Source organism: Phaseolus vulgaris, chromosome 1 (genome assembly GCF_000499845.2).
Source record: "Phaseolus vulgaris cultivar G19833 chromosome 1, P. vulgaris v2.0, whole genome shotgun sequence".
Lineage (NCBI taxonomy): Eukaryota > Viridiplantae > Streptophyta > Magnoliopsida > Fabales > Fabaceae > Phaseolus > Phaseolus vulgaris.
In genome coordinates, this window is record NC_023759.2 from 34153630 (window position 1) to 34167661 (window position 14032).

The following is a 14032-nucleotide window of genomic DNA, read 5'->3' on the forward strand; positions in this document are numbered from 1 at the left end:
TTTTCCTTTTTATTTGTAACCACTGAATTGTTACATTTGTTCTTAATTGAATATTTTGGCTGAAAGTAAAAAAGCAAAAAAATTGTTTTAATCATTACATGCAAAAATATTTTAACCATGAAACATGTTGAATATAAAGTGATCAATTTGTGTAGCTAACTATTGAAAGCAACAAATGCTTCCACGGAGTAGGGAGATCTTAAGTTTACTTACATACCTCACAACCACTGCCTTGGTAAATTCTTTTTTGTCAGCCATAGACTGATAAAGGTTTGGAAAAACTGAATGTCCTGCAAAGCAAAACCCGTAGATACCAAAAGCAAAAGGAAGGCCATTCCAATTCAACAATGGACCACTGTGATGGAATCCAACATCATCTCTTGTCCCAACAAGAAACACACACAAAATAATCAAAGCAGTAGACACAACCCCTCCAGCTGCAGAATCATCACAAATGATATTGTAAATATTTGCTAAACTTAGATTGAACAACAAAGATCCTTCAACCAATTGAATCTTGTTGAGTTTGGAGAACCTGAGAGATAGGCGATTATGCGTAGATCCTTTAACCAAACAGTGGGGAGAATAATCAGTGCAGTTAAAATTCCAAACAAGTGTTTGGAGTCCAACTGTAAACTCCCCAAGTGTAAGGATGTTCCGGGAAACAACCCAGTGAGGTTATCTCCTTCCAAGATGATAAACTCCACACAATATGACTGTGTTCATGAAGAGAGAGTTCATTCATATATATATATATAGAAAAATGAGGAAGAAGATTGCTTGTTAACAGAAATTAATATACACGTATGGATGTAATGCTATGTTAACACTTACATATAACTCAATGTACAAAATGACCTGTTACAAAGATTAAAAAAATAGTGTCAACAAATATTGATTAACAAAGGCACCAATGTGATGATTTACTGATTTGGTTAATTTACTTTCATTCTGTATATATAATAAAGAGCTTCTTTGAGGGAGAAAAGGCAATGTTCTACAAAAACTATAGCTGAAGCTAAACAAATCCTTACTGATATAATAAGTCGACCATATCTTCCAAATGCAGCTTCTCCTATATCAGGGTAGCTAATGATCCCTTCTTGGCTTTCAAAGCAATGTTTCATAAGATCTGCCGTATAGCAACATACAATTGCAAAGAAAAACATCACAATCATACTTGTCCACCCAGCTTGTTTCACTGTATATGGTGTAGAAAGAAGGCCAACTCCAGCCATCACATTAATCCCTGACCAAGTACAATTATCTCACAAAATTAAGTTACAAATATAAACGAGGGGGATATGATTTAGATATTTATAAACAAAATAACAACTTTTAGGACAGGGATTCATCATGTGTCTTACAAAAGTTTAATCCAAAAACTAGCCTTTCAAATATCTACTATATATACTAAGCATGAGTATAAAAGTATGCATAAATGCACTCCAATTCGAGGAACTTTTCTCCATAGCTATTGAACTCATAATGTTTCATAATGTTTATTGGGAACACTTGAACATAATTAAAATATTATTGACTTTACTTAAACAAATTAATAAAATGTTAAAGATTATTATCTTAAAATACCAACCGTTAAATATTGTTTGACTGAGGCTACATCCATACTCAATTGGAAATTCTTCAGGAATTTGTTTAATGGAAGCTTTCTCCCACCATGTTGATTGTCTTCTTGTGATCCCTGCATGAGCGAGTTCCTCACCAGAAAGAAAAGAAGTCCTTTCATCATGTTCTAAGTAACTCTTTGAACCAAGACCAATAAAGCTTGAATAAATAACGCTTGGTGCTCGGATAATTGATTCAAGATTTGGAGCAGCAGCTATTGAGTAAGAATCCGTGGCATCTCTGTCATATAAGAATAATGATAATACTAATAAAAATAAATAACAAAAATAATAAAAAAGAAAGAGAAATAGGAGAAAAATAGTGAATGTGGTTAGTTTAATGAGTAACAAAAGGACAACCCAACATCTGCACGTTCATGCAAAAACAACCTTAGGTAACAAAATTTGGTACTCATGTAAAAACAAGGTGGAACATAAGATGTAAAGTATGTTCTATGTAAAAAGAAAGACACATAAATGGTAAAATAAGATTCGTACCTATAAGTTTGAGGCCACTGTTGAGAAATGAAAGAAGGTTGAGGATGCGTTCTACGATTCCCCTCATCATCAGTGTCACATTGATTACTATTCTCACTCATGTAATCAGCAGCTTCTGTGTTATGTTCTTCGCTAACACCCTCATTGAAATTATCCACGAAAAAATGTGTCTCTCTTTCGTTATTCTCCTTATTGGCCATTCTTAGAATTTGACAATAAAGCAATATATCTTTTGTGTTACTACTATTATTCTTTGATATTTAGACGGCAACAAGGATCTGAAGATTTGTATAAAGTGTTTTTTTTTTGTATTAATAAATGGCAATGCGAGGAGGAGATAAAAGAGAAAAAATGGTGGTAAAGAGGAGAATTGACTTAGATGTTTGAATGGCTCTGCTTGTAATGATGAAGAATGTGAAGCAATGTTCGAAAAAGTTGAAGGAAAGAAAGGTGGTAAAAGGGAAAGATATGAAGATGCAAAACAGTTGCATTGTGAAGCGGAAAGAAGAAGGGAAGGAACCCACATACCCAATATTTGACACGTGTCATGTAAGGAAGCAAGTGTTTTTAGCATACTGTACAAACAACTTTCCGGGAAACAAGCTCAAACCCAGGAAGATTCATTTACTTCTTATTTTCAATTAGTTTTATATATTCATTAACTTTAAAATATTGTTATTTATTATAATTATAAATAATAATAATAATAATATTATAATTAATATTACTATTATTAATTGGGTCCCGACTTACAAGCAAGCTATGGTTGAGAGTGGCGCGCTCATGAATCCATTTGGATCAATTTTGAGACAAAAATTCATGTGGTACAAAAATAAAGCAATATGCATGTTGGTGTAGTTTGAATGTTTTTTTCTTTAAAATATCTAAATGTAATTTGGATTAGATTGCATGATTCTTTTTAAGTTACATCCTTACATATTTATATTGTGTTTAAATATTGGAATACAAAATACTCTTTTGACTTTTCAAACCAAAGAAATACCAAATCCTAAAATAAAAGAAATTAAATTGAGAAAATCCATATTATATAAGACATATATATTTCTTTTCTTTGTTGAAAATTAATTTTGAGATATTTAAAATTTATTTAAGTGAATTATATCCAATTCGTTAATCACTCAAATCTAATTTAATTTAATTCATTTCCTCAAGTTGTGTTGGATTATTAGATTGGAGATCGAGTTTGAATGGATTGAATCATCTCAACCTAATTTAATTATATGATAAATATATAATTAAACTAGTATTTTACAATATTTAAAAAATGAATAGAGTATATACATTTATTTTAGTTGCCTTATACATCTATTTTAGTTTGCCTCAAACATAAATGAAAGTAAACATGTATCAAAGTAAAGAAAAGATTCAAAATATATAACAATAAAAATAAGAGTTTTTCATGTATGAATATAATGTAGAGGACGATGATGTTATAAAAAAAGTAATTTTGGCGAGTCTAGCAAGTTTTATGGAGTCAAATATACATGTGTTTAAAGAATAAAACAATGTATAGAGCAATAGAAAGACAATCTATTTACATGAATATTTTATGTATGCAAAAATTCATGTTAGTCATTTCTTTAGTTTGTGGCACAGATCATATTCATCGAACATGACCTAAACCATATCAATAGTAACAACTTTGCTGATAAAAAAATATCAATGGTAACAAATTGTGAGTTTGTCACAAAAAGGGCTTGGATATTTGTCCAAGATGTACCTGTTGGGTTTAATAGTGCCAAAGTTCAAGAGGGGGTGAATTGACCTTTTAAAAATTTTGCGCAGAATCAGATTTTATCACAGTACACAGAAAATAAATCGATTTATTTGGTAATGAATATATTCTCAAGATTATTCAGATTGATTTGCAAGCCACACACACTGATATTTAAGAGAAAAACAGTGAATCACAAAAATAGCAACCTTCAATTTTAAGCAAGTGATTAAGGTTCAATTATTAGCTTGACAATCAATTGAGTAACCTAACCTATCACAATCAACCTGTTCCAATGGTATTTAACAGATCATATATCTTCTTTTCAGAATCAAACTGTTTTTCTAGAAAATAAGAACGTTATGAACAAGCCCAGAAAAAACAGATTTATTTTTAATTGAACAGATTCAATTTCTGACAGATTAACAGATAAGCGAGAATTAGAATGCAGAGATTAGGAGAGAATGAACACAAAGCAATTATACTGGTTCACTCCAATGAGCTACATCCAGTCTTCACCTAATCCAAGGTGAAATTCACTAAATCACAATTCAAACAACCACAAACACCACTGTTCTTGAACCCTACAAGAACTTTGGTACACTTGCTGAAAAACACTATTTCAGCACACACACTCTTCAAGAAACCCTATCAAGAAGATTTTACAACCACACTTTTACAAGAACACCTGATAGAGGATGCAGAAATCTGCCTTAAACCAGTAGAACAGATCACTTAAACAGTAGCAGCACCTCTCACCAAGCTTTGGAACCAAACAAGAACAAGCACACTTTTGATTTTGGAAATCTTTCAAGAACAAATGCTAATTCTTTGTAAATCCTTAATTCTCTGATGCAAAACTTGTTTTCTCAATTGTATGATCTCTGTTCAAACGCAAGAACAAGTTTTCTTTTTATAGAAAAACAACTTATAACAGATTTTCAAAAAACAATTAAAGCTGTTATAAAAAGAACAGATTGAAAATAAAATGAACAGATTTATTTTCAAAAGCAGTTAGAGAATTTGTTATGTGAAGGAGACTTAGTCAACCATTCTGGTACAGGGACAAAACGAAAAACCGTTTAAGATAAGCATTGCACCAGACTAAAAAGAATATATTCATTTACAGATGAACAAATTTATTTTTCAAAACGATAACAGAAAAAACTTAACTATTGAAACACAGTCGTTTTGAAAGAGAGAAGACTTAGTCAAAATACTTGATGCACAAAATCTGATTTTCACAAGACTTAGCCAAAGCATCAGTTTAAAAAAGAATCTATTTATTTAGAAAAGAACAGATTTATTTTTATGCAATAAAGGTGTTTTTTTTTTGCAAAACATGTGAAAAACAGTTTAAGAAATTTTGTGCTTGCTCTTATCACATGGTCAGGGATTAAGAGGTGAGTTACTCAGCAAAAAGCCTACTCTTAAACAACCTCTAAACTCTACCTAAGACATTCTTAAAGCAAATGTAAATATACATGAAATGGCTTCATCAAACACATGTCTTGAAGGGGCAGCAACCATCTTCAACAATCTCCCCCTGTTTGATGGAAACAAATCCCCATAGCTCTGTTGCTTTAAGAACCTGTACTGCACCAAATACTAAACCAGAAAATTGAAACATTGCATAACATGTGAATTAATTTTAAGGTGCAGAATGTAACTTCCTGCTTCAGCTAGCTTCACCTAGCATGGTGAGCTATTTTTCTCCCCCTTTGGATTCATCAAACAACATTTAAGCATAAGGGAAGATAAAACAGAAACATAACCATAACAGTCCAGGAAACAAAGACAAATTGTTCAGCATTACAGAAATTAAAAACTGATAAAAGAAAGCATGGAAAACAAGATACTACTAATCCTTGTAGTATAACTCTGCAAGCTGCACCTGAACTCCTTCAATTTGATCATCAAGGTATTGAAACCTTGCTTGAGTGGTCTCAAAATATGCCCTATGTTCTGCTGTCATGACGTCAAGGCGATATAGAACTTGCCTTTCAAACATGGATAATGGTTCACCACGGTATTCTGGAGTTTGATAGGCAACAATAGCATTCTGATGGGTTGCAGCAGCCTCTTCATGCACTGATTGAGGAGCAGGTGAGTCTCCTCTGATTTCTACAGATGGAGAGCTTGTCCTATGACTTCCAGCATGACCAGCAGATGGCTCTTGCCGGTAGGAGTGATGAATAACATAGCATGAGTGTTCTGCAGCTTGAACCGTGTCATCTTCCATGGGAACAGCCTCATCTCCACCTTCATTGTTGAGGTTTGAGGCTCCACGTTCTTCTAGAGGATCCTTACCTTTGAGAATCACCCAGCTGTCCTCTACTTTGTGAAACCCCATTTTTGTGAGAGTTGAGTTGTCAATCTCACTCACAGCTTTGATGGTATCATTTCGCTCATTGGAAGTGTCAATGCCAAAGTGGTCAATCAATTTTGAAACAAGTATAGCATAAGAAAAGCGATAATCAGTTAATCTTTTGGATTTCAGCATATGCTCATTGATGATATATACCCAATTAACCTTGATCAGATTCATAATGCAGTATAAAAGGATTAAATCCTCTTCATGTAAAACAACATGATTTGTACCTCTTGGGATGAGCTGTCATGCTATAATGTAGGCAACAAGACGTGGTGTTAGGTTCAAATGACCTGCACAGAATCTGCTTATGCTCTGGGCAGGGTTCCTCATACAGCTTTTGTAATACTGAAGTTTGTTGAATTCCTGAATCCCACTTGTGTTCCCTTTTCCAACCTTTAGACCAGAATATTTGATTCCAGTCACTGAATTTCAGACATCACTAGTGACCTTCATTTTGATCCCTTTCACATAGGAGACAATGTTTTTTCCATCCAAGGTTAGGTTAGTGTAAAACACTTTGACTAAATCAGGATACACATTACCCATTAATTCCAGCAGCTTTTTCAGTTTCTGGTGCTTCAATGCAGTCCTTGTTTCAATCAATTTCTCTGATTTCAGCCAGTTGAAATCCAGTACCTTAGGTATGTTAATATGCTTTCTGCTCATCTCGTGGATGTAGGCATTGATACCCTCTTCATCTCCAACGAACCAGCCTTCTAGCACTCCTTGAAATGTGTTTTTCCTGTCCTGGTTTTTCTTTTTCTGTCTTGAAGAAGAAGCCATGGTTGAACCAAAATTTTCTTGTAGTTTCAAATGGTGAGAACCGAAAATGGACAACCAATGTGGGTAGCAGATTTTTACACAGATTTATATTGTAAAATGAATGAGTTGATATGGCAGTTATGAATGGATATGCATGAAGATTTTATGCTCTGAAATTGTGCAGAGAATCTTTAAAAATATGCAGCAAATATTTAGGGTCACGAAGCACACATACCACACCTTGATTGAGCACCCAAACCATCAAATTGGTTACATAACCATGACCAAAACCGTCAAAGGTACATTGGTTAATGCCCACTAAGTCAGTCAATCAGTCAAAGATCAGAATTTCTCTTTCCTAGTCATCAAAGCATATTAGTACCAAAAATAAACACATTTAATTGCAAATGAACAGATTTAATTTTTCACTGCGAGGTACAATTGACATTTATAATTCCCAATTCATTAAGCAGAAAATTAAACCTATCTTTAGCCAATGGTTTTGTGAACAAATCAGCAAGCTGTAAATTTGTACCTATGAACTTAATCTCACATGTTCCATTTGAAATGTGTTCCCTTAGGAAATGATGCCTAATTTCAATGTGTTTGGTTCTTGAATGCATGACAGGATTTTTGGTTAAGTTGATTGCACTTGTGTTATCACACAGCAGATGTATATGGTTAAGTAAGATACCAAAGTCATTCAATTGTTGTCTTAGCCATATGGTTTGAGCACAGCAACTCCCTGCTGCAATGTACTCTACTTCAGCAGTGGAGAGAGCAACACAAGCCTGTTTTTTGCATTGCCATGAGATCAAGCTTGATCCAAGCAAGTGATAGGTTCCACTGGTGCTCTTCCTATCAATTTTGCAACCTGCAAAGTCTAAATCAGAATATCCAGTTAAACTTAATGAGATGTTACCTGGATACCACAAGCCAACTTCTTTAGTTCCTTGCAAATACTTCAAAATCCTTTTGACAACATTGTAGTGTGATTCTTTAGGAGCAGATTGAAACCGAGCACACATGAACACTGCAAACATGATATTAGGCCTGCTGGTAGTGAGATACAATAGAGATCCTATGAGTCCTCTGTATTTGGTTTTATCAACAGAAATTCCAGCTTCATCAACGATCCAAGTGACAGCTAGTTGAGAAGGGTGTGCTGATTGGTTTGCACTTGTCCATTTCAAATTTCCTCAGCAGATCTTTGCAATACTTAGCTTGATTCAAGAAAATGCCATCCTTGAGTTGTTTGACCTGCAAGCCTAGAAAAAAGTTCAACTCACCCATCATTGACATTTCAAACTCACTCTTCATGATTTCCACAAAAGTTTCACACAATTCTTCATTGTTTGATCCAAAAATGATGTCATCCACATATACTTGTACTAGAATTGTGTCATCTCCTTTCTTCTTAATGAACAAGGTCTTATCTGATGTGCCTCTGTCATAGCCTTGTGAAGTGAGGAAATCACTTAGCCTCTCATACCATTACCTAGGAGTTTGCTTGAGCCCATAGAGAGCCTTTTTGAGTTTGAACACGTGTCCTGGATGCAGATGGTCTTCAAAACCTAGTGGCTGTGAAACAAATACCTCTTCATTTATATAATCATTCAAGAAGGCACTCTTCACATCCATTTGAAATAGCTTGAACCCTTTGATGCAGGAGAAGGCAAGTAGCAATCTGACAGCTTCTAGCCAAGCCACTGGTGCATATGTCTCATCATAGTCTATTCCTTCTTCTTGATTATACCCTTTAGCCACTAGCCTAGCCTTATTTCTGGTAATCACCCCGTGCTTATCCATCTTGTTTCTGAATACCCATTTTGTTCCAATTATATTCATCTTAGGTATTCTAGGAACAAGAGTTCAGACCTCATTAAGAGCAAATTGATTTAGTTCCTCTTGCATGGCCAGAATCCAGTTGCTGTCCTTGAGAGCTTCATTCAGATTTTTGGGTTCTACTTGAGATACAAAGGTCATTGTTTCACAGAAGTTATTCAAGGACTTTCTAGTTGACACTCCTTTCTCAATGTTCCCAATGACATTATCAAGGGTTAGGTCTCTCGGGGTTTTCCACTCTTTTGGCAAACCTGCAGACACAGTAGGTTCTTACATAGCATGTACATCAGCAGTATCAATATGAATCGATTCATTTTGATTTAAAACAAATTTAAATTCATCACTGTCAAGGTCATCAGCAGCAGTTTTAGATATGCTATAAATTTTCAAAACCCCCTCCAAATTCAAATATAAACTTTTATAATTTTTCACATGGTTGTACTACACTCTAAAATAATGGAATACTTCCTTGACAAATTCTAATTACATTAACACCATCAAAACAACACAACTAACAATAATGCAAAATGCACACTCCTAGCTCAAAAAAATTATAATAGTAAAGAACCTACTCAAAATAAAGCCCAATTATATAAAATGCATATATGCAAGCAAGAGAGAAATAAAGAGAAATTTAATTTAAATTATATTTATTTTTCTTTTCTTTTATGAAAATCAGGTTGTTTAACTTGTTAATTTAAAAAATATTTAACTTCTCCTTATATTAAAAAATACAAAAGCTAAAAAGATTGAATCAAACATAATTATATACAAATACTTAAGGTAAGAAGTTAAAATCTAAGAATTGTGGCTAAAGAATATGCATTATGCCTAACTTCCACTCCAACCTAAAATTTTGGGTTACATTCATAAAAATGAGGCAAATTCTTGCTCCACCATATGAATTTCAACATGTTTCAATCGGCTATTGAAAATGATAAAAAACACTCTTTCAAAATTACGAAAATAACCTTAAATAAAAGAAGGGTGTAAATAAAAATTACTTGTGAAATTTTTTTTCTGAAAATATTTTGGATTTGAATTTTCAAAACACATTTTTAAATTTTGGAAATTTTTATTCAAAATTCATTTTCAATTTTGTGTTCTGGAATTTTTGTTTGGAATGTAGTTTTTTAGTTTTGAATTATATTTATTATGGATTTTCAAATCCAGAATAAGAGTAATTTTGGAAATCTCAAAAAAAAAAATATAGGGTGCAAGTTAAATTTGATATGGTGCAGAAAGAAATTGCCTAAAAATATTCTGAAAGACCCGGTATAAATAAAAAAACTAGGAAAATTGCTTTTTGCACCTGATATTTTTGACCTGGAACATGGATTGTGTGAAGTTATAAAAATATCATTTTTAGTTTTTAATTAAGAGGGATACAAATCAAAATATATTCTGGAATACATTTTCAAATTTAAATTTTTAAAATATTTTTTAAAATTCTGTAAGTATTTTTCCAGAATTTTTGATATCCCTTCCAAAAATTTATGGATTTTATTTTGATTTTTTTTTTCAAAATGTATTTTCGTATCATGGAATTGTTTGTCTGAAAATATTTGGCTTTTCAATTTTATTCCAAAATTTCATTTCCTTTTCACAACAAACAACATTTGAAATATATTTTTATTTTTCATTCTATAATGCCAATTATTGATAAGTTTAAGTCTAACAAATGTAGAAAAAAAAAAAAAGGGGCCATACTCAATTCCTTATTAGAGTGTTTTTAATGTTTTTTTATTTTAATTTACATCTTAGATTAAGGTATTGGTGAATATGAATCTTTTCATAACTAATAGAGCTTAAAATTAATTTTATAAACAACCAACTTATATGGTTGGCTCCACAAGACAATATTATTTTGTTTTGTTAAAATTTTGTTTTGAGCCCTCTAGCAGTCATTTATATGTGATTTAAAATGAATATTGGTGAGAGGAACAAGTCAAGAATTTTATATTGAATGAATAGGATTCATTTCTTGGGAAATAAATTTACTTATTCTGTCTCTCTTCTCCTACACTTTATATACATATACATATAAAATAGGTTTGCTTATAGCCTAAGAGATGCAATGTTCTCTGCTTACCATGCAAGTTTTATTGCAGCTTTCTTTTTTCTGGATAAGATTGCTTATATATCTCTGCCACACCTACCTCATTGTCACAAGTCACACCTCCTTTAAACCAAAGCCAGAGAAAAAGATGGGCCTGTCTCTGCAGAAACTTGCACCTGGTACTCCCTTGTCTTCTTCTCTATTATTGTTGTTGGAAAAACATTTTAACATCTCATATTTATCTCATGCATGTAATCTTACTCTAGAGCTCATAATTTAGTTTATCTATGGATATCATAAAGTGAATAATAATTACTTTGCATCACTAATTTCAACATTTACCTCTTACATCAACTTAAGTTTAACTACGTACTTTCTTTTATGTCTCATGTTTTGTTGCATGTTCATAATATTTTTAATGAAAATTTGAGACAGGGGCTGATCAAAAAAAGCTGAAAGAACTTGAACCAATTATAGACGAAGGGTATAAAGAGTTATTCCAAGACAAAGGCAGCATCGAATTCCCAGTTTTTTACAGAGCAGTATGCGAGATTGTCGAGTACTTAACCATTTTCGTATAAAGCTGCTAAATTATTATTTAATTAATTATAAAGTGACACCATTTTGTTATGCTGTATGTAACATTCTTAGCTTTCACAATGTTTTGTCAGGAAACTCAATGAAAAACTCGGAAATACGCAGATTAAACTTCCGGCGACCAAGGATCTGGAGACAGAATTCAATGTACGCATATTTCTATCATTATATCAGATATGGATATTTAATTAGTTTTTTAATGCATCGTAAATTTGTATATTTTTAATTGAATTTATATTACAAATTTTAATTTTAAAATATTTTTTATTTTTTTCTAAATAGATTAATGTATAATGTAACATTTTGTGTAACAAATATTCATGGCACTCTTTCCATATGTATATTTTCTTCTTGTTGTATATGTCTGTTTATATTTCTCTTATTTATTTGTCCTTTTTTTACTAATTTTTAATTAATATTTTTTTATGTGAATTAGTTTGATGTGATATTATTATTATTACTATTATATAAAAATTAGCAGCTTAGCTAAATAAGATATCTACAACAAGAATTTATTTTTTGATAAATGCACGAAATTCTTTAATTGTTTTTGTAAATTCATAAAATCTTTTAAAAAAATCTTATGATTTCATATTTCATAAACCTTTTTAAAAATTCAAATTACCAAATCCTATAGTTACAAAAGCCTTTTTATTAAAAAGTATTACGTTCTTAAAATGTAAAGAAAAACTTGAATACATAGTCTAATGAATTTCATCAAATTTTAGTTATTAATAAAAATATTATTTTCAAACTCAGATATACCAAAAAAAAAAAACTACGTATTGATTAAGAAGTCATATTTATTGCATATAATACTCACATTTAAATCAATTTGAACGTGTTTATGGAATGAAGAGATCAAATAGGACTGAATTAGTTGAAATTTATTTATATTTTAGAGTTGGATTATATTTTAGATTTGTGTTCGAAAGGGGTATGTTAAAAAAGTAGATTACAAAATTGCAATTCCCAGTGTTTCTCTTTTGATAATTTTAGCTAGCTTATATAGTACATTATATGAGTTTAGGTTCAGTATAATTAACAGATGATTGTTCTTTGCTTTAATGGGAAATGTAGAAGCGTGAAAATGAAAAGAGTAAAACTGGGAAAAACAAGGCACTGACAAAAACAGAATTCCAGGAGATAATGAAAAATTTGGTGAAAACATCAGGATTTACTGGTATAGGAGCAAAGGAAGCAATCTTGTGTATTTTTGGTGTTCCATTGGCTGCTCTGTTGATAAAGCAGAAAGTGATGCCAGAGGCAATTCGAGATGAATATTTCATTCCAGGAGTAACTTCTGCCACGGTTTTCACCCTTGCTGCTCTCAACAAGATTTGATATTCATTATATTATATCTATATATATATATATAGACCGACCAACAATGTGTAATTGCATTACTTTGTACTTCTGCAACTTCATAACTTCAATCTATCTATGAACCAATTGATAGGTTCCATGATTTCATACTCACCTCTCTATGCATTCAGTCAAGTTTCAAATACTGTAATTAATTAGTCCTAATACAGTGGATTAATGGTCAAATAGCTACTCTCATGTTGGAACTTTCATGACTGAATTAATCTAATGTAGACAGAAAAGTTTGAAAGAAAAAAAGTCAGAAGTCAAAGAAACTGAAAATAAAGGTGAAGGACTTTTCTAGAGTAGTTTAAAAAATTTCAAAATCTAAAACTACTTTTTAGTTTTCAGTTTGTAAATTTATTTCTTTTTATTAGTTTTAAAAACTTGTTAATCTAATAATATTCTTATGAAATGCTTTATAGAAAAAAGTGTAACACTATACAATAAATTGTGATGAAAGAATTTAGAGTGAAAGCATGACAGAGTAGAAAAGAATGTTTTTATGTTTTCACAAACTTGGTTCAAAATAGATTATGATAGATCGAATCTAGATAAAACAGACACTAAAATATAATATGTTCAGTATTTAAGGTTTAAGTCTTGCATGAATTTAGACAGAACTAGTAACAAATTTGATGCAGGACTATAGCGAGTTGGGACTCAAATTCAAATTCAATTCATGATTATGGATTTTTTTGTTGTGAAAGAAGATGACGAAGAGAATCTTCTGCACTAATGGTTCTTCAAAGTCAAAATATGTGCAGCTATGTACACTTGAGGTACTTAATCAACAACTCCATGTGTGAATGAGAAAACACTGATATGGCTACTTTATATACTTTGAAATGAAAAGGAAAAAAGAATGAACCATTGCAATCGTTGTCTTTTGATAAAATCCAGACATTAAATTACCAATGATTGGACAGTGATTGCGCACATTAAACAAACACAAATTGGAAAAAATTTTAAATATAGGCGGTTAGAGGTTATAGGAGATGTGACCCACAGGAGCATGAATTTTTCAATGTTCAATTCAAAAATATCAAAACATACCTTCATGAATCAATCACATGGCACGTGCTCCAAATTAACGACAGGTCCTCTAATTTACTTTGCAAGTGACAGTTGTTGGGAGTTTGACACAGTTTGAGGGTCATCTTGCATCTCCT

The 14032-nt window shown here is 31.9% G+C and overlaps 2 protein-coding genes across 2 annotated transcripts; one reads left to right on the top strand and one right to left on the bottom strand.

Moving 5' to 3' along the window:
* Nucleotides 1–783: 783 nt before the first annotated feature.
* On the bottom strand, nt 784–2323 carry LOC137815923 (amino acid transporter AVT1A-like). Its single transcript, XM_068619031.1, has 5 exons — nt 2124–2323; nt 1595–1866; nt 1181–1249; nt 1035–1132; nt 784–858 (listed from the first exon to the last, which is right to left on the bottom strand). The coding sequence occupies exons 1-5, from the start codon at nt 2321–2323 to the stop codon at nt 784–786; spliced, it is 714 nt and encodes a 237-aa protein (XP_068475132.1).
* An 8603-nt stretch (nt 2324–10926) lies between these two features.
* On the top strand, nt 10927–12974 carry LOC137813969 (uncharacterized). The gene is made up of 4 exons (XM_068616475.1): nt 10927–11077; nt 11334–11457; nt 11570–11642; nt 12576–12974. Exons 1-4 carry the CDS (start codon nt 10933–10935, stop codon nt 12837–12839), a joined length of 606 nt encoding a protein of 201 aa, XP_068472576.1. The 5' UTR covers nt 10927–10932; the 3' UTR covers nt 12840–12974.
* The last annotated feature ends 1058 nt before the right edge of the window (nt 12975–14032 follow it).